At 34.2% G+C, this 22,017-nt stretch overlaps 1 protein-coding gene across 1 annotated transcript in view; it reads left to right on the top strand.

Moving 5' to 3' along the window:
- The window catches only part of LOC110995601 (disintegrin and metalloproteinase domain-containing protein 10), an 87,580-nt gene that overhangs the window by 51,397 nt on the left and 14,166 nt on the right, over positions 1-22,017 (top strand). Inside the window, exons 4-7 of the mRNA XM_022262850.2 lie at positions 29-220; positions 15,133-15,310; positions 17,365-17,527; positions 19,748-19,912. Coding sequence (XP_022118542.2) covers positions 29-220; positions 15,133-15,310; positions 17,365-17,527; positions 19,748-19,912 — 698 coding nt within the window. The remainder of the gene's footprint in view (positions 1-28; positions 221-15,132; positions 15,311-17,364; positions 17,528-19,747; positions 19,913-22,017) is intronic.

The raw sequence follows: 22,017 nt of genomic DNA, 5'->3' as shown, positions 1-22,017 counted from the left end.
ATTTTTAATTAAACTCTTTTTTTACCAGATGACCCGCACTCCAAGGTGTTCGGTTCGGTGACAGAAGGCGTCTTCGAAGGTAAAATAATGCTGAGCGACGGCTCCTACTACGTCGAACATGCAAAGAGATACTTCCCCCAGAACAACACCAGAGGACGGGTTCACTCCGTCATCTACCGGGAGGGGGATGTTATTGACCCCTATGCGCATAGGAGGCATGGTAAGTTTAGTCTTATTTAATATATTTCGCAATTATATTATAATAGTAATTTCGTAATATGTATAAATTTTTAGAAGAATCAGTTTGTTATACAATGAATAAATGGGCTTGACTACTAGATTAATAAATAATTTTTCGTTAGTGAATCGTCCAGCATTGTGGGTTTTCCGGTAATAAAATACTCTGATAATAAAATGATAATTGGATCTAATTATTTTTATGAGTTTGACGTGCTTCATTTTTAATTTATAAACGAACAGTTCACTGTTTTGTTTTTGTAATATGTTTTATAAACGGCATATCTCATTTGAGCTGATCAATTAAAAGAAACATTTTTAAATGCTTATCTGATATCTGATTCTTCAGAATATATAGCTTGTTACATACTGTAGGTATAGAATTTTTTTTTTTATAGAACAGGGGGCAAATGGGCAGGAGGCTCACCTGATGTTAAGTGATACCGCCGCCCATGGACACCCTCAATGCCAGAGGGCTCGCGAGTGCGTTGCCGGCCTTTTAAGAATTGGTACGCCCTTTTCTTGACGGACCCTAAGTCAAATTGGTTCGGAAATACTTCAGTGGTTCCACAGAGTGGTGGTGGGTGGCAAAAACTGCCTTGAGTAACGCTCAGTTCTGGAAATATTTTCTCGATCATTGTAATTAAAGCAAAAGAATTGTCACAAGTATAAGCGCTGTAATAATTAACGTCGGAATGATAGCGACTACTCCCTGTAGACTTGCAAACTATTATTTTCTTTTATAAGGCGTAGGCATTGTTCAACGATGCAACGGTATACTTTGAAGTATCTATTTGAGCCATATTCTACGGCCTAGGTCATAGTCGAAAATTGTTAATCGTTGATTCGATTCTCTTATAGACTTTCTTTATACAGTTTTAGTTGGACCTTTGTCAAAAAAGTCGTGTCTTCGATAGAACTTGCTGTTGACCAATCACAATCGAACGAAACGCGAGGACGTTTCGTCTTTACTTTCTCGTACAGGTTAATGTTTTGCACATTTTTTTGAATATCACTTCAGTAATCAAACTTGCCTGTAGTGAAACCGATCTCTCTGCAGTCGGTAGCTCATGTCGAAGCCTCATGGTCATCAAGGAAACATCTGGCAGGGCAATCCACCGGTTCCTGTGTCGCCTCTTTTATAACAGTTATAGGATGATGATTCTTTCACTCTATCCAACTGGTTGGTTCATGACCACGTGATTTTTTGCCGGACTAGACAGTTTCTCCAAGTTCTCAACTTCTGGGCATTGTATGGCCCAATTAAGATATAATTCACTGTCGGTCGGTCGCTCAAATATTTCACACTTGAATGGCCGGACGTATGAATCACAGCTATGTTAGGCGTTTGTCTAAGTTATTTTGTGTATCACAAATTTAAAGAAGGAATCTTTCTTTGAAGAAATCATAAGTATATTTACTTTTTTTACTTTGCATAAAAAGAGACAAATTTTACTTATGTAATTAGACTAATAACGTTAGTTTTTTATATAAATATCATAACTTCAATTGAACTAAAACTCTTTATGTATATATTAGGTAACATAGTCTTGTTTATGTATGTTTAGAATTAGTAGCGTTAAATATTCAAGGGGAAATGAGTTTTGGGTACATATACTTTGGTCCTTCCTAATGTAATTCCGGAAGCGAGGAGGGCGTTCTGTAAATAAGATAAGAAACCCGTCACTAAGAGTGATATTTTGATGACCAATTTATTTCTTAGAATTCGTTCTAATAATAGTTTTATGTTTTTCCTACATAACTCAAAATTAGTAACTTTAGATAATGTACGAAAAGAAATTGAATACTGAGTGATTAATTAGGAATGCTACTAACTTTTTATGTCTGGGCCTCAGATTTCTGTATCAGTTTAATGATTATCGACGACGACAACGACGTAAACGCTATTTTTTATATTATAACTCGTCAAATATAGGTTTAGGTTTAATGACTTTATTTTTTCAAATAAGACAAAAATGCTACTTGCATGAGAACAATACTTCAGGTAAACATAACATTGTAGTCGTTCCCAAATAATCACAATAAACAACATATATATACTGTTTTTAATAAAATCTGTGCTGCAATAACATTATTTTTTAGCTCAATATTTCTCGCGCTGATTGATTAAAATTGAAATTACACAAAAGTTAGGGGTGACCTGTGTGTTATTTCGATTTGTGTGTGTGTTTTTTGTATCGAGGCATTTATGGTAGGTATGGTGTTTTTAATTGGAGTAAACTGCTGAAATTATGGGAATACAAGGATCAATACAAATTTATTGTTTTTAATTCAAACATCACATACTTAGAATATAAAATCTACGATGAGTGATTTTGGTTAAAGACTTATTTGCCAGTCTCCTGAAAATCAATCTGGAAACTGGGGCACAGGTCCACATAATCTCTCTCGTCTAATTTGGTTACAGGCTTGATTAGTTTCTGCTACGAGATTACGGCTCCACACATTCTAGTTGTTTTCTTATTTGAATGAATCGTTGCTAAGGTTAGCGTGTGTCGTTTAGACTGATATAAAATACTCTTGTGGGTGTTGTAACCTTTGAAATACAGTTTCTTTTATTATAAATATTATGTGTGTTCATTTTTACCCAAATCGGCTTATAAGGTTTTAAAGATTGATGATATGGCAATTTGGAACTATTTATATTGTTGAGTTTGGTGAGGTTAGCCCAAAAAATTCACCGTTCAGACGTTTCATATGTATGTTGGCGTGAAACTGAGGTTCTAAAAACTAATACAGCACACACATATACACACGCATTCACATACTCATACACACGCATACTTAAAGTCTTATACGACTTGTTTGATGAGTAACATTAAAGCTACTTTTCTTAAAATATGCCACGGAATTTAGAATAGTTAGATGAATTTAGTCAACATATTTCTGCTATGAATAATTTTAATATTATTACTATTATACCCTCATTTTTAATAACAAAATCAGGACTGTAATAATCTTTATATGCTAACTCAACGTTTGGCATGTCAGCTTATGTATAGTATATATTCTAAATGCGGGGGAATTCACAAGTTTCGCCACAGTGTCGCGATGCAAATGGATTGCGATGCAAGGTCGTTTAACTAAGTTTAATCCCGTTCAGTGGGTCCTGATTGCTAACGGTATTGCAAAACTTAGTAATTGATAAGGCAGGAATTGAATTGTTTTTACTTACCCATATAACACGTTTTTATGTTACGCAATTTCAGGGCCTCGTACAACACGGGTATTCCAGCATATAACGCGTATTTATAATGATTTATTTCCATAAGATCTGTATATCTTACTTAAAAAATAATAATAACTCTGGTCTTGTAACTTATCATTAAAAAAAAAACAAACAACTCCACGCAATACTCGGCTAGCGAGTTTGCTTATCTAGTCGAAGCCGCGTAAAAATTATTTGAAAAAGTCTATTAGGTATTAGGGTATGCCATTATTTAATCAATTACCGTCTAAAATTCGCAATATTAATAGATAGATACATATAAAAAACATATTAAGTTTCTCATGTAAATAAAATACATTATATACAATAATAGTCCACACACAAATCAATATTGTTTCGTGTTAATAGACTTCTTGAATGGGTCAATTAAGAAAAATCATAAATCCATTCGTCCGCTCAAGTTTTAATTCGCGGTGACATGTACAAATCAAAATTATTGGGGTATGTTATTAAAATTCTCATGAGCGATTGCAATGTGTTAAAATTAAGTTCTACCGTCAAAATTGTGAAATAAAGTTACAGAGATGCGGAATAATTTGCCGCTCTGTTGCATGTCTGACGTTGTCAAAATGCATTTTAGAATCTAGTTTGTGAATTGGATGTCATAAATATGCCGTATATTAAAATCTTTTAGGTAATGTGGCTTTCGTTGATACGTTTTCGTTTGACATACTAATCATAGTGAAAACTTAGGGTATGTTTATTCAATCCAGAAAATTTCAGTATACGCTTAAAAACCTTATTTATTACAGAAGATACATACATTATCCTTACAGACTAAGCCAATACGATAATGTCGAGAAAATAATATATAATATTAATCACATACACAATATCGCTACTGTGAATTCACTCTGCGAACATTTAAATATGTGTTGGAGACAGCATTCAGTAGACCCAACGTCTTGAATAACGGGGATCTGTGCAACAGACTGGTATGGGATTGATATATATTTTCTACTATTTCATTATTTATTTAAAAGCGAAATATTATGTTGTCCAGAGTCGACTAGGACAATGTACGTTAGCCATGAACAGAGAATGCCATAGATAATTGATTGTTTTAGTCCCAATTGACGATAACGGCACATACTAAACGAGTTGAGATCATAACGGCAATAAAACCAGTTTCAGTAATAAAAAAACAATCCCGTACGTTAATAATTATCCCACCAAATACAGTTTCATGTGAAAGGTTGCTAAGGCATAAATAAGGCTTGCACTTCCTCATCTACCGTATCTTTACCACCACTATGCGGAACCAGCTGCCTAAAAAGCAGCAATTTGAACTGAACGTCAACTAATTCTGCTGTCTTGTAATAAAGACAAACTCTAAGCTTTAATATCTGGCATAGCTGTACTGGTGATTAATTCATAAATTAAATAATCAATTGGGTTTAATAACAAGGGTTATATGAAAAAAATAAGGCGATAAATTATTAAATTTGAATGTATTTTTAATTATTGTAAAGAAAATATTTATGTGTGATGTCGGCAAAATGAGATATTTTTTTGATTGATGTTTTCGTGATTTGATTTAGTATTGATGCTGGAGCTGGATACGTCTTTCATCCCTGAGGTCGTAGGTTCCATCTCCGGCTGTACACCAATGGATATTTTATTATATATGCGAATTTTACATCGCGAGATGACCGGCCTGCTTTAGACTCAATAAGACGACGGTGGACGGACGGATTAGATGCCTATTAGATTGACAAATTATCATAAAACACGAGGTTGTAGCGCCACTGATATATGTTTATTGACGCTGGAAAATTAATTGTTTCTTAATTTGCGAAGAAAAATGTAAGATTAAAACAAAATAGATATATTGTTCTGTTTTTCTGTGTTAAGTTACTATACACACACGTGTATAGTTACACAGAATTCAGTTAATATAACAAGAAAACTATATATATAAACAAACTTTGATTTGACATATATATTCATCAAAACAGGCTTTGGTGTTAAAAGGGTGAAAATTATGATTTTGTATTTTTGCTGGGACACCCTTATCACATACGGATAGAATTTACGACATATTTTTAGAATACACATAAAGTAAAATCGGTCAATCCCGTTATAAAGGAGTTTGATAACACTATTATATGAAAATGTTGTATATATTCTATATAAGTATATATATATATAATACCTCGTATAGAGTAGGGTCACGTCTCAGTTGCATTTGTTTTCATTACTATTGACTGGGGATCGTCCCTTTCATTATTCATTCGACCCTAATTTGAATATGAAAACCCAATGCACATTGAATGTAATAAAACACGGTTCAATGGAAAGTATTATTTGTTAGATTTAAAAAAAAACAAGTAGGTACTTCAGTAGCAGTTGCTGAAGGATTACGATCCGTCAAATTGAAATCTACATATTGAAACTATGCCCCTCAATAGAAATATTTATAACCGCTAACATCTAGCGTAGTCCTTTTTAAATTCCCCACATATTCCCGGTTGGAGGATTTTCCCAAGTGATTTACGTCGGCGCCTCAATCTCTGTTCCGTGCGACGATGATAAACTAATATCCATTCTTAACATAGACTATGTTCTTTACGTTGGTTACAACAATTTTTAAAGTTTAAACTTTTTATAATATATTAATAATCAGCATTTAAATTATTTATAACTACGAACCGAAACAATTAGGGTCCTTCAAGAAAAGGGCTAATTCTTAAAAAGCCGCCAATGCACTACACCTACTTGCCTATTAGATGGACAAATGATCATTGTTAGTGCATAGCGCCAAAACGTATTGTATAGCAATTGCGCAGCAGATATCATTCCGATTACACCGCTGTACAAGTAAACATCATTTTTCATTTATAATCCTTTTTTTCTTATGATCAGTTATACTTATCTTTCTTTTATCCTGCCTTAATATTGGTCCTTCGAGCCGGATGAAACAGATACAAAAATCTGAAGCCCAGAGCTTGTTGTGGTGCCTTATGTGATACTGATTTTAAACGCAATTTGGAGTGAATTTAGCTTTCGATAAAAGCGAACTAAAATCAATGTTTATAAAACTGAATTCATTTGATTATGATCAAACCTGTGTGGGTGTAGCGGGTCGTCTGTACATGTGATATCTGTCGAATGAATCTCTAGTAATCTCCTAAAATTGTCGTCGCTTGTACCGGAGATATGTTTGTTTGATGGATCAGCTGAAATTATTCGAGAATTCTTACGAGCTTTGCTTTTTCTTTTACCTAAGTGAAGTTTCGTTTTAAATCAGATTTCTTCCTGTATCCTCTTTATTATTTCTTGTAGTAATTTTGATGACTTTTAATGTTTTTTATGATATTTACGCTTCAATATCCTGTGTCGTTAAAAGAGTTGTTGTTCGGTCTAATACCTGCAGAGCGTTTTCTAAGGCAGTTTTTGCCTTGGTTTTTGCCGCGCACAACCACTATGTGGAACCAGCTGCCCTCTGAAGTATTTCCGAACCAATTCTACTTAGGGTCCTTCAAAAAAAAAAGAGCGTCACAATTCTTGAAAGGCCGCCTACGCACTTGCGACCCCACTGGCAATGAGAGCATCTATGGGCGGCGGTATCACTTAACATCAAATGAGCCTTTGCCCGTTAACCGCGTATTACAAAAAAAATAGAGAAGTATCGCCACTTATGTTATTTTTGAATCCAGTTGTTTTGGAGAATAGCCTTTGTTCTATATGAAAAGTCTATATTGTTCAATTAATATACAAACTTTAACCTAAAACTGTCAACTATTTTTATTTCTAATTTACATTCTAAGGGCTAATTTGCGGGTTACATTTTATATAATGAAGTGCTTTTGATAAAGCAATATCTATGTTAATGATGCAGCTGCTACTGGTCAAAGTTATGTCATATTTACATAAAAATTACAATGTGTAGGAACGGAACGTTAATATTGTAATATTCGCATGTTCTGGTTACTTATTTTTTTAATAAATCATCAGGGTACTCTATATAATAGAGGATTTTTTTTTACTCTATATAACCACAACAATAGAATATAAGCGAAATACTGAACTGTTAATTGGTATGTAACGAATGAATGCAATGTAACAGTTGAAGAGTGTTGCGTCTGGCTATACGCTCGGGGCGTACGACGATTTAAGGAAACGCCATCCGCCACGCTTATAAAACTAAGAAAGCCTGAATAAGCAATATGTGTCAGCCTTGGCTCCTACAAACATGTTTTGTTTCTTCTTTGTGGTCCCAATAAGTAAAATACTATATTCTATCATATGTCGTACCTAATATGTATTTTACTGAACGCTAGCACTGCGCATTACGCTAACAGAAACAAATTGTTTGTTTCAATGTTGAACGGGGAAAGTTCCGGTGTTTTGTTCTCTGTGATTTTTTATTTATTTTTAAGTTTTCGATAAGGGCTCTTTTTCATTTTAAAATAAATAAAATGTAATATGTTTAATATGGAACATAAGATAAGTATCACTTATTCCAGGTCATTAAATTTGAATCGGTAGACATCCCTACTCATCGGCAAAGAAGACAGACGGTGTAGGACGAGAGAAAAATCCGGCGTATAAAACTCTCGGTACTCTTTAAGAAAGCAAATCATCAAACAACACATATTTTAAAACAAATATCGCATAGAAGTTGCCTGCCCAGCACTAGTCCCAGGCCCTTTTATCAACTAGATAATTGTTAATTTTCTTTTAATGTTAGGAGATAACATAATAAACCAAATTTCAGGCAACAAGTCTCCAAAGTACTTAAAACTGTGAAAAATTGCCATGTCGTAAGGGCTGAAGCCTTCTAAAACCTTACTTATAAAGACGTCGTTAGGAGTAAGCTCTCTCGGTGACTGGCAACTTATTGTCTGAAATATTAAGACCAATTTTACAGTTTACAATGCACACTATGTAAGCAGTTTGAAATGTTTCTAACGTTTACGGGGATATTAAATTTTAATCCCGCTTAGCGGTAGACATTGTTGCGAAATGTGCTTTGCAGTGTAATTAAAAGAACTCCTTAATGAAAAGACATACTTTTTGATATTTTGGTTTATAGATATGTATACGTACAGATTTTTTTTGATGATTTGTTATAAAAAAATAATATTGAGTCAAATGATTTATCGTTAGTGTATAGTAGTGTGTTTTGACTCTGCAGTTATAGGAAATAATGATTATTTGTATTCTTCTCGTATATTAATATTTGTTTTCTTCTCGTAGATACACAGTATTAGTGTCAATAGTTAAACGAACTTGCAAAGTAATAAATAACTTTTTGCTATTTGAATGTTATCGTAAGTTTATGAACAAAAGTCTAATTATAGATTTATTGTTCAGTTAATCATATTCCTAGTATACATTAAGGATAATTCAGTATTTTCCGCAAGTTGCAGATGTAGAGCAAAATGAGCTTAAAAATTTAAAATATGTTTGTTTCCCTGTTAAACACTTGACATTGCACAAACAATAAATATGTTTATTCCAATAGTGAATCGATATTTCCTACAAAACTCCAATAAAACGTTTCAATAGACGTTCATAAATGTGATTCAACAGTCGTGAACCTACGTATGATAAAAGATACGAATATAAAAGCAACGCTGGCTTCCAATCTAATGTTGTTATTGCTTTTCAATTTCATCGAAGTACTTCGACTCGGAGTTGTTAGATAAAAAAAAATTTCACCAACCTTGATGGCTTGAAGTCTTCCCCAGTCCGTTTCACAAGGCATTTTCCTTTGCGAACTAGCGAACTGTGGAATCGACACCCGGTGGGGGTCTTCCCTGAGAGATACCACCTCCAACTGTTAAAAATTTGAGCGTAGTCGTCCCTCGAAGGCCGGCAACGCACCCTCTAAAAATGGGTGTCTATGGGCTGCGAGACGCCTATAAAGGACAGTCATCGCCAAATTGAAAGTGCCAAAGTAATGTAACACAGTATCAGTTTTTACAACATGTTTAAATATATTCATAATAAGACCGACTCTTTAACGTAGCATTTCAAAATCTATCGAGCTTAATGTCGCAAAACTGCTACGAAAACTCTATATCGAATTTGAAAAAGCTATCGAAGCTTTCTGATTTCACTTTTTAATGTGTGTAGTACTAATATATTGGTGCTTGGTAAATAAACTATTAAAGTGTAATAGCGGTTGCATTTGTTTTTCTAAATTTAAATGTAGATAAGGATTTGATAAAACTTTCTGACCACATTGCGGCTTGGTAATTTACGTAAAAACTCCACCAACAAAGGCATTAAATTCCAACCTCTCCTAGGTTACTTATGCGTTGACCTGATAAATGCTCCAGTTTTGGTTGCAACCTCAACTGGGGCGGGGAAATTAATCATATACCTTCAATTGTAGATGTAAATATGCAGTGTTTACGTTCGTAATGTACTCTGTAAGGTATTATGTTTTCTACCGCAATTAGCTGCAATCGCTGCGAGATGTAGATGGTTCTTAATGAACCGTTCGACTGCTGTTTACATCTACAGCTAACGCATTTATCAATTAGGATTTGTATTTTGTCGATGGAATGGGAAGAGAGAATGCTTACAAGGACAAAGTGATTAAATTTTTATAGTTTTTATAGGCCTGGAAGGACCATAAGTATAAAGTAACCATAGACCATAAGTTCTGACAACAATTATAATTATACTGTTCTTAGTATTATGACATGATAATTAATATGACATTTGCATGCGTATTTTTATATGACTGAGACCTGAGTGAAAGAAATGATATTCATTATTATAATATTGTGTAATTATTTTGATTTAAATCTGTTGGTTAGTGATACTTTTATAATTTAGAATTAAAAATAAAAATAAATCCGTGGTGCTACAAACTTATTAGACCTGGGCCTCAGATTTCTGTATCTGTTTCAATATCATTTAATAATCAATCAATCAATAGACAAGCCCTCTGTGCCTGACACATACTGCCAACTTTTTGGGTCTTAGGCAAGCAGGTTTCATCACGATGTTTTCCTTCACCGTTCGAGACAATGTTAAAGGCGCACATAGAAAAAAGCCCCTTGGTCCATGCCGAGGATTGAACCTATGACCTCACTGATGAGAGTCGCATTACACATAGTTATATTTTCTGTCAAACTAGTAAACTCAAAACTTCCATAATTTTAAAACCATCGATTACTTAAATATCGATTGTTCTAAAGTATATAACATCTATATTAAAAACGTATACGCGATTAAAATCATAAGATCAAGTGGTCTACGTTTAAATAAATGTAAATATTCGTTTGTAAATCATGAAACACGTAGACTGTTCCGAGCTCGAATTGTGGCTTTATTTTTGTCGTGTTCCGAAGATGAATAATGAAAAAATAGCAGATGCTGAGGACAGATGCATTGTGCCGTCCGTTCGTCAATTAGTCCTTGTTTGCGAGCGATGCTTAATTAACGGGAGCCTCGGTAAGCTCCACTAGATGAGTTGTATTAGACTGTATTTATACTTGTAAATTATTCGTAATTTCCACTAGGATAGTCGGAGATCTTGCTATATAACATTCGAATTGACGGTTTTGTAATTTTATCTCAGTGCGCTTAGGATATCTATTTATTATGAGATATTGGATAGTCTCTGGATAATAGACGTGGAAATAAACGTGATGCGTTTTAGTGACAGATTTATTGAATTTAATGTTTCTTTTTTCATGTGCAAACTAAGCTTGCCCGTACTACCCCATTTATTTAACTCTTTTGTATGTATTACGACGCCTTTTAACAATAATATCTTAACATATATGTATAAGTTACGCGTTACGTTGTTTGTCCGATATGGACTCCTAAACTACTTTATCGATTTAAATCAAATTTGCAACCGTGTGCAGTTGGATCTAACTTAAAAGACAGGATAGCTTACTGTATGTATGTATGTCACTGAACACCTCTTAAACGGCTGGACCGATTTAAATGATTTTTTTGCATTCGTTTGGGAGCCCTGGATGGCTTAGATTCACAAACCAGCCCGGCAGATATCGCTGCACTGTCATACTTTTTTTAATATCCTAATCACTTGAAATATCATGCAGGACAACATCTCTCCGCTGTAATACTATAAATCAACAACTAAACTAAAATCTATTTTAAACAACTGGAGCAAAACAAGCCATATGCCTCCTCAAAAGCTTAGCAACTTGAACAAAGAGTAATATGAACATTAATATCTGTTAAGTAGGAAAGTACGGTGAAGTCACGCGTCGCGAAGGAAACAAGAAAAGTAACGTTGCACACAGGCGACCCGGCACGGATTAATATAAGCGCGAAAACGTGAGTCATGGGGGAGTTTATTAAAAAGTACTGAATAGATCTGGTACTTTTTTTATTCCATGTTAGGCTCGCATTGGCGTTTCGCATCCGGCGTACTGCGTTTTAACGAACACTGTACTGGGACGGCAGATAGCGGAAATTACTAGCTGCAGGCGAACGCACCGTTAATGCCTATCCGTAGGCCATTTCTAGGGTATAAGTATTTGTAGGGTATAAGTATTTTGTGGTCATTAGTGCTTTTGTAATAGTTTGTTTAATATGTCGTAATCCAATTACGTAGATGTCTAGCGCAGCTGTTTCGTTGGATATGGTATTTAACCTTTGTCTCCAACTTTCGCTATCTCGGAGTGATTATGTTCAACCGGTCCACGACTTTCATTACATATAAATAGAAATAGGGTCTTTAGCGGATGCTGTACCACGAGTCATTGCTTTATAGTATTAATTAGCAGTTAAAAGGAATGGCGGAGGGTTTCTTGGCAGTTCTTCTTCTTCTACGGATTTGACTTCCGAACTGGTAGTAAATGTAAATATAGAAACAATTTAACGTTTTTGTTGATGTTCATAAGTGTACTCGTTTACCTATATGAATAAAGTGTTTTTGAGTTTGAGTAGCTTCACGGTGCGACTATCATCCCGATTGTCGTAGGTTCGATACCCGACTGTGCACCAATGTATTTTTTTTCTATATGCGCATTTAACATTGTTACACCTGGAAGGAAACCGGCTTGTATTAGACCCAAAAATCCGATGATGTGTCAGGCACAGGAGGTTGATTAGTTGCCTATTAGATTGACATATGATCATCAAACAGATACAGAAATTTGAGGCCAAGACCTAAAAATAGTTGTAGTTGATTTCTTTTTATACAATTACATGCGAATACCGTTCTTTATACTGGATTGTGAGAAAACAGGCTAAATTTCACAATACATTGATTTATGCAGACGATGTCCTATTATTAGACTTCCTTCCGCGTTGCGTTAAGCGATGTGTTCGTCTTTTAGCTCATTAATCACGACAGGAAACTGACAGATATTGTTTCGAGAACATTCGAACCTTTGACCTGATTTCCTTCTTTATACTCTACAATGTACCTTTGTTTTGTGTTCTCAAAATGATAGCTTTTAATGCCCTGTTGAGATTCAATCAGTGTTTCCCAACCACTTTTGTGCCAGGGCCCTCCTTAGCCCACCTAAAATTCTTATTTTATTATATATAAATCATAATTATTTATTTATTAAAAAATATAATTGTTTACTAGAAATTTAAATGATTTTAAGAACTTTGGAAATCGTTAACAAAAATTGCCCCCTTAACAATCAAATTACCCTCCCCTGTGAAGCGCGGGAACGTTTGGAAACTTTTTTTGGGGGAATAAAGTATGCTCTATCTAGATTTATATACCTGAATATACTATGTATTTTAGTCCTGGATAAGGCGAAAGATTAACCAAGTAAAGAAAGCAAAACTATTCACACACCTAATCCCAATTTCGGTACCCGACGAAACATTAATTATTTCGATTTTCATCGCAATATAGAAATGTGTACTAAAATTTTATGCCAAATTATTACCGAGATATAATAGCTCGAGTTAACTTCCGTAATTTAAGGCATCAAACTTATAATTTATCATGAATAATTTATAACTGCAGATGCGATTATGCAAGGCTCGCGTGAAGCTTTGGAGCTTTCAAATGCTGCGATCGAAACTTTATAAGAAAGTACCATTTTACTGGGCATATACATATGTATTTTTTTTAGTATCTATAAAGTATGATAAAAAAGTTTTAGCCAAGGCTTTAGGGTGCGACTAGCATCCCGGTTGTCGAAGGTTCGATTCCCGGCTGTGCACCAATATTTTTTTTTCTATGTAAGAATTTAACACTGTTACACCCGGAAGGAAAGGCTTGCATTAGACCCAAAAATCAATGGTGTGTGTCAGGCACAGGAGGTTGATCACCTATTTGCCTATTAGATTGACCAATGATCATCAAACAGATACAGAAATCTGAGGCCAAGACCTAAAAACGGTTTCAAGCATGGAGTATCGATATTTTCATCAATCAACTTAATGCAACAATATAAAACATGCAACGATTGAATTTTTCGTTTACAAAATATTGCTCTAAATACTTCGTTTGAAAAGCAAGTTTACGTATTTTGAGGGTAGACTCCTAAGAAATGAAAGTGGATATCAAAGATTTACTTTGTGTCTCGCCTTTACGAGCGCAGTCTACCCGCATGTTCTTAAAAAATAAAATTTTCTATTGGCGAAAATCTTATCAAGCTTCGGACTAAGCGTCCATATGCAATTGACGACGACTGCAGTCTAGACCGAGATGTAAATCGTCTAGGTATTGTTGAAAAACTTGGCTCATACACGAGACAAGAGATATCGATTTGTGTACATTCAAAACGTCTCAGTTAGTAACGGAGCTACATCTTAAATTGCAAGTATATTCTACTGAGTATACTTTTACTCATCTCGGATTCAAGCAAAAATAACTCGGGAATATGAATGCTCTGCTAAAATGAAACATTCGTTTTTTCATTATTTCTAATTAAAAGCTAGACTTTTAATCTTGAAAATTAAGCTATCGCTAATTATAGTGGACAGGTTTCTTGAGTCTAATTACTAAAGGCATAATTTTAAATAAGCAATTATCGTGGTTCGTGTAACTTTTTTAAAACTCGACTGTACACGTCGAACATTATCAATTATTAAATAATTATTGAAGTTATCCTTCTTTTGGCGCGATGGAGAAAAATGATGAGAGTGAATTTTTTTAGTGTTGTAGAAGTTAGGTCTACGTGGCATGGAACGATAACTATGTTGAAGTTGTATATCTAGTATTTTTATATTTAGAACACGTGTTTCGTAACAGTACAATTAAACAGTTTGAAAATTAAATATTATATCGGTGTTTTTAAATCAATTTCATATACGACACCCTCTTTTTTATTATTAATTTTTTATACTTAATTTTTATATTATAAGGTTTCATTCAGAGTCGAGACCTAAGTTTGACATTATGTAAATTGCAATACTTTTTGGCATACGGGAGTCATAGCGCACCCCATAGTCTTGAAACCCTAAATTATGTTTGGGTTATTTTTCTTTGTACCAGCATCAGAATTGACGATAATGCTACCCTCTTAAATATTTTTTTTGGTCACTTCGTGTTTTTATGATTCAAAGAGTTGATCGACTTTTTTACCGATGTAACACTAGAACGTATTATTTAACTAAGATTCGAACCAAACTGAGTTAAACGTATAATATATGAACCGTAAGACTTATTTGAATGTTGCTTTTAAATCAAGCCAAAAAGCTTTTCAACATATTTTTTACACTTTTGTCAACAGGTCACGTCGGCGGTTGCGGTGTCACAGACGAGGTCGTACAATGGATGGAGAGGATACAGAGTTCTGGAGTGGATGACGACGCACTAGCTTCACCACCTCCCGCATCTACAAGCACGCACCATCACCCTTCGTCGCCTATACCATCACACCCAAACAGTCTTAGGGATGATCCGCCTAGGTAAGAGATAACTGGTATAAGTATACATCATTCTATGGCTTTACTTTCAAGTATATGTAGTCCGGTGTAGTTCTTCAAGCACCATGTCCAATCTTAGTAGATTTTTGGTGTTAGTACGGTGAAGGAGCTGTGAAACTTTCATGTAACATCTTATTTTTTTTAGATTTATTATGTAACAGGAGGCAAATGAGCAGGATGCTAACCTGACGGTAAGTGATACCAGCCATGGACACACACATTTGTAGGAGGCTCGCAAGTGCGTTGCTGGCCTTTTAAGAAATGTTACGCTCTTTTCTTAAAGTACCCTAAGTCGAATAGGTTCGAAAATACTTCAGTGGGCAGCTGGTTCCATATAGTGTACAGTATTTTGTATTTTGCCTTGACGTCCGATAATGAAACTCAACTCTAGTATTAGTCCGAACTCCTTGTCGCAGCCCTGGGCGGGTTTAGCTGTGTTATATAATATCAGCTCTGACGGAAGCCATTAAAAAGGTGTTATGATGATACATAGCCTCATTTAGAGTCCGACAACATACCCGTGAGACGGAATAACTGTCTATATGGATGCTTCTATCTCTTGAATCTTAAAATGCGCAGTACAACTCTAGTCCAAATCAATAATTTGCTACTCGATTCACATGTTAAGAGGGTATTGAAAATCTTCAATGAATATTAAAGCACATCTATGAATCTTAATGTTATTATAAATATTCGATTTTTATGCGTAAACTTTGAAAACTTCTTTAGCATTTAGAGTAGAAGAGTTATTTTATGTATTGAGTATCCAGAGTTGTATGACACTGAAAAGACTTTTTGGGATTTTTATTGCACGACAAATTTGTTTTTTTGATTCTTATTGTATAGATAACAGCTCTACCTATAAGAAATTTTTAGATATGCTTATAACAGAGAGTTTATATGTATTAAAAGTTCGTGCAGTTTCGCACCGGGCTAGGTTCTAATTTAGGAGAAGATACCCAAGCGATACAAAATCCTGCGGTTCATACGAGTAATTCAGTCGGACGGGTAAACTAACTCTCGTAATTATGACTCACGAATAAGTGGGATAGTGGGTAACTTGAGATGGCTCAAACTTCATATAAGTTAGGCAGTTGAACTCCTCTGCAAACCGATGGTTTATGATGATGAGCCCTACAAGCCTTTCAGGGTTCAACCTTTTGGTTTAGAAAAATTTTCGCCTTTACTTTCAATTTTAATATATCTTTATAAGGCCTAACATTTATTTATTCATTATTGATAACTATTACATGAGGTCAATATTTAAAAAAATCAAGGCACTAATTATGTAACAAGTTTTTGCTATACAAAGAAGTCATTATAATATGAAGTATATAGCAAATCATTATGTTATTATAATATAGTATATGTACTAAGTACTGTTGTATCAGGATACCTATGCGTGACAAAAGTTTAATAACCTTCCCCTTAAAAGCATACACGGAATGATATACATATACGTATTTTAATATATATGTGTATATTGTTACAAAATATCTTTGTGGATTTTACAGGTTACAAATAATAAGTCATTGAATCTTATTATTCACTAGCTGACCTGGCAAACGTCGTCTTGCCAAACTACTACCTTTAACTCAGCGCCATCTGTTAGAATTGTATCAAATAATAAACAAATGTTAATGTTATCGTAATTTTAGTAAGGATGCCTATTTTTTTGAAAATGAAATATAGCCTATGTCACTCAGGAATGATGTAGCTTTCCAACAGTGAAAGAATTTTTCAAATCTGCCAAGTAGTTTCGGAGCCTATTCAATTCATACAAACAAACAAACAAAAAATCAAACCTTTCCTCTTTATAATATTAGTATAGACAAACAAATAAACCTAAACCTTTATTTTGGATATGAAATTCTCCTACCAATACTGAAGATATTGATTTCGATACCTGCGGAAATAAAAATTAATTAGTTATTAATTTCGTAAGCATTAAACTTACAATCAGAACAATAATCGCACGCTTAATTGACTGCCAAATGCTATATTAGCAATGCTAATTAGGAATAATATTTTTCCAGACATTGGGAGCACCATCATCACAATAAATACTCACGTGCTGCGAATACCGGAGAGCATTCGCGGGCGAAGCGGGCAACTGAATCGAAAATTAAAAACACATGTTCCTTGTATATACAAACGGATCCGCTCATATGGAGACATGTGAGGGAGGGGTTTCCCGATGTAAGTATTTCAAAGAGATTCAAATGGAGTATAGGGAGATGGTTTGAGTGGGCGTCTCATCATACCCTGGAAAACACACGCTCGTAAGGTGAAGGAAAACATTGACATAGAGGAAGCAGTGGCAGCGTTATGCCAATTAATGGCGTATCAAGCAACAAAAGCAACAATATTTTTAATTATTCATAATATGAATTATACCATAAATTAATTTCCACAAAAGAAAAACGAAAAATTAATTTATATATTAATGAAATAATCTTCACGACTTCCTGTTTGACAGCTTGGGAGGAATAATTGTCAATGGCCCCATTGTTTTATAATATGTATTGATAATAAACGTGATATGGTTTAATAAGAATTGTATTTAGCCTTTGTTTAAGTTATTTGATCCAAGTCCAAGAAATACCTTTTTCGGAAGATTTATAATGTACTAGCAGAAACGGCCAAGCGCTGCGGTGGCTAAGGTTTTTGTCATATTACATAGTAGTAAACTATTCAAGGGAAACGGTAGAAGAACTTATTTGAAAGCTGGATAGCTTATATGAAACGTTGGTACTTTAAACACAGTGCCATCTGTTAGAATTGTATCAAATAATAAACAAATATTTGCAATAAAATAATACTTCGGATATGAATTGAGATGTAAGCTATCCTATTTTTTAAGTAAGATCAAACTGCACACGGCGTGCAAATTTGATTGATATCGGTTCGGTAGTTTAGGAGTCCATGGCGGACAAACAATGTGACACGTGATTTATATATATTAAGATTTAGATTTTTCTTATCTTGCCGACGCCGTGTAAAAATTATTTGAAGAAATCTAGTAGGTATGAGGGTGTGCAATTATTTAATCAATTACCATCTCAAATTCGCAATATTGGAGTGTTTGACAAATTTCAAAAATGCAGTAAAGATGCATGTTAGAATGAACACAGTTGACTAAAATTAAGACGACTAATGGCGACGTGTATCTCGCTCGTATATATACATTATTAATATTAAGTTTCTCATGTAAATAAAATTATATTATTTTGTAATGAGAAATAAAGTTCTTTAAACATTAGATTCGGCCGTATCACTTAACGTCAGATGAGACTTTCTGTCTCCTGTTACTCGGACAAAAAAATCGTAGTTCTTGATACTAACAATATAAGGAGAAAGTAAATGAATCATCTTAAAATTACTGGATCGGCTTAAAAAATTCTTTCACAGTTAAAATGATATTCATCACCTAAACGTAGGCTCAATTCAAAAAATGATGTTTAGTAAGCTATTATACCATATTCTGTACTTTTTATGTAAATTAAATGAATAACACAGATTGCTTCCTTTCGAATCATTAACCTTGATTTTTAAATATTAAAATTTGCATGTTTCGCCTAATTTACGGTATGATTCGTTGAAACGTGCTAAACACACACGTAATGGCAAAGTATATGTCGGTCACAGACAGATAATGTGTATTCGTTTTGTTCTCACTACCCACGTGCACCTATATCGTCATATTGGTGTCTGAACGTTTTTTACAATTAGTTTTCATTTCATATCTTGTGGCGTAAGATGTAATAATAATAAGTCTGGGCAGTTTATACAGATTTAAACAAACAAACAAAAATCATTTATTCATGTAGGTAACATAATGTATACTTATGAACGTCAAAAAAAAAAGAAATATACATTAAATGACTCTAATTTTACATTTATTGCCAGTTCTCAAATCAAGGGCGTAGAACGGAAGAGAAGAACTGGCAATAAACTGTCCGCCACTCTTTTTAATCGCCAAGTTTTTTTTTTAAATTAATGATACAAGTATCGTGTAAATAAAATAGTTGGTGATTAAAAATGAAATTTTTTCGTGCGTCCTACGCTCTTGATTTGAGAACTGGCAATAAAATTAGACAAACACAAATGTTTTGACGTTCATAACTACTGTGATTAAGAGTGAATAGTTTCTCCTACCTAATATACATATGTTTATATATAGTAAGCGCGTTTCAGGGTAGGACGTCATTGTGTATAATTTCGTCGCTTATAATTTCACTAACATAACCTGCATCATGAGTGGTACACTCGAATTGGGTATTACTTAAATGTATTTTATAATTTTTAGTACTTTTTTCCTTCCGTAAATATTTTGTTGTATACATGTTTTCCATCTTTGGTTTTTGTTATATATAACTGAATTTAGCTGTAATAGTAATAAAAAAATAAATGTTCCAGCATCTCGACCGTAGCAAGAAGAATGAGATAGACATGAAGACACGCGAAGAGATCCTCTCCCTCATCTCTCATCATGTGACAGCTGTCAACTACATCTACCGGGACACAAAGTTTGACGGACGACGCGAGCATAGGAATATTCAATTTGAAGTTCAAAGGATAAAGGTGAGCGGTTTGACCTTCAGTGTACGACCCCCTTCCCTGAGGTCGTAGGTTCGATCCCCGGCTGTGCATCAATGGACTTTCTTTCGAAGTGCGCATTTAGAATTAGCTCGAATGGTGAAGGAAAACATCGCGATGAAACCGGCTTGAACAGCAATAGATACAAAAAACTGAGGCTCACAGCTAAAAAAAATTGTGGCGCCAATGATTTACACTGAAGTATTTTCCGATCAATTCGACTTAGGGTCCTTAAAGAAATGAGGGTACTAATTCTTAAAAGGCCGGCAACGCACTTGCGAGCCCTCTGGCATTGACAGTGTCCATGGGCGGCGGTACATAACATCAGGTGAGCCTCCTGCCCATTTGCACCTTATTCTAAAAAAAACAATTTCAATGGAAGTAATAATTTTATTAGGCTTAGCCACTTATAATATAATTTTGGCCATGGATTACGTATATATGTGTAGAAATACATATGTATGTATGCATAAACAAATTGTTTGTTTTGCTAAAAGGAGAAATATTATAATACAGTTGATTTTTTAATTTTAATGAAAATAATAGCAACTGGCGGTAGTATCGCTTTTGAGAGATCACTTCCAGGCAACCAATCTGGTGTATAGACAAAAACATAACACACAGAAACACACTAACAATAATCAAAGAAAATAAATTAACGAGATTACAATTTTTTTTAAAGAATAAGGTACGTTTTAAGTCTGTAATGCGTGTGTGCTGTGGTCCTAATTGGTTATGGCTCAGCATTATGCTGAGGAGCAGAGTGTTCCACAGCGCTGGTCATTCTGTCAGAGACCGCAGCAGCGTCTATCGAGCCAGTAAATAAAAATACATAAATCAAGACTTATCCTAAAATTCAAAGTTGTTAGCGCTAACTTTGGTTTCTAAATCCGTCCTCAAGCGCTTTCCTCAATATTATTATGTCGGAGAACTTTGTGCGAATGTGAAATTCGTGAACCCAAAGTCTAAATCTTTCCCAAAAGCCTAAGTCCGTTCGCAATATCTTTATTTCTAATACAGATGAAACTGTTATTATTGAAAAGTGATATTCATTGTGGCAAAAGTGATAAATGAAGCCGGAGAAAGCGCTAGGAAATGAGATTAAACGTTAACCCGTGCTCTGTCCTACATTGCTGGGCAGATCGATATCTGGTACATATAATTTTTAACTGAATTTATAATGTTATGTATTCGATGTTTCTGGTAATTGTGTATTACGTATACTCATACATCCAAGCATACGTGACGACCAAAAAAGTATATTGTTTCAGATTCAATTGTTTGTAAAAAAAATTGTTGTAAACTTTTTATGCACATTCAGTAAGTCAGACAATCGGCTACTAATCCTTCGAAACCCTAAGTAATGGAGCTATTCCACCCCGAAAAAGTTTTTTTTTTAGATTTTTTTTTTGTTTTTTTTTTATAATGCTGCATATGAAAATACATACAGGCCTTCATTTTCAGCCCTGTAACCCTGATTTTCTATTTGTTAATTAAAAACTCATGACATTAAGATGAGGTTGTTCTGGATAGAGAAAATTTCACAGAGCAATCTATAAAGTTTTTATTCCGGAAAACCGAACAGTCAACTCCTACCTAATTACCTATAACGCGGAGTGTTCTTGCATATAACGCGTTATATAGAAAATATTCAGGTTTCTCATTTTCCTCATATAAGCGTTTAATTATCAGAAACGAGAATAAAACATATAACATAACTTTTAGCGTTAGATTATAATAATAATAATAATAATAATTTATTTATTGCACGAATATGGTATAAAATGTCAAGGTGGTACAATTGTCAGTCGTTCGCATATTCTGCCACACACAGTGGCGCGCAAATTTATCTTAGTTTAGATTTTACATTATTAGTCAGATTCATATCAATTAAGTCAATTATTATACATAATTAAATTTATATAAATTACCATGTCTCACACAAATAATCGTTTATTGAGTAGTACGTTTTTTCTAAAAGTAATGCACTAAGTCGCTTTTTAAAGATTCTTGTCGGAAGATCTTTAAGTTCTTTCGGTAATCTATTGTAAATTTTAATTGCCATACAGAAGGCGTTTTTCCGAAATAAT

Source organism: Pieris rapae, chromosome 2, assembly GCF_905147795.1.
Source record: "Pieris rapae chromosome 2, ilPieRapa1.1, whole genome shotgun sequence".
NCBI classification, from domain to species: Eukaryota; Metazoa; Arthropoda; class Insecta; order Lepidoptera; family Pieridae; genus Pieris; species Pieris rapae.
Note: the sequence above shows the minus strand (reverse complement) of the source record. Positions and strands in the feature narration are given on the sequence as shown.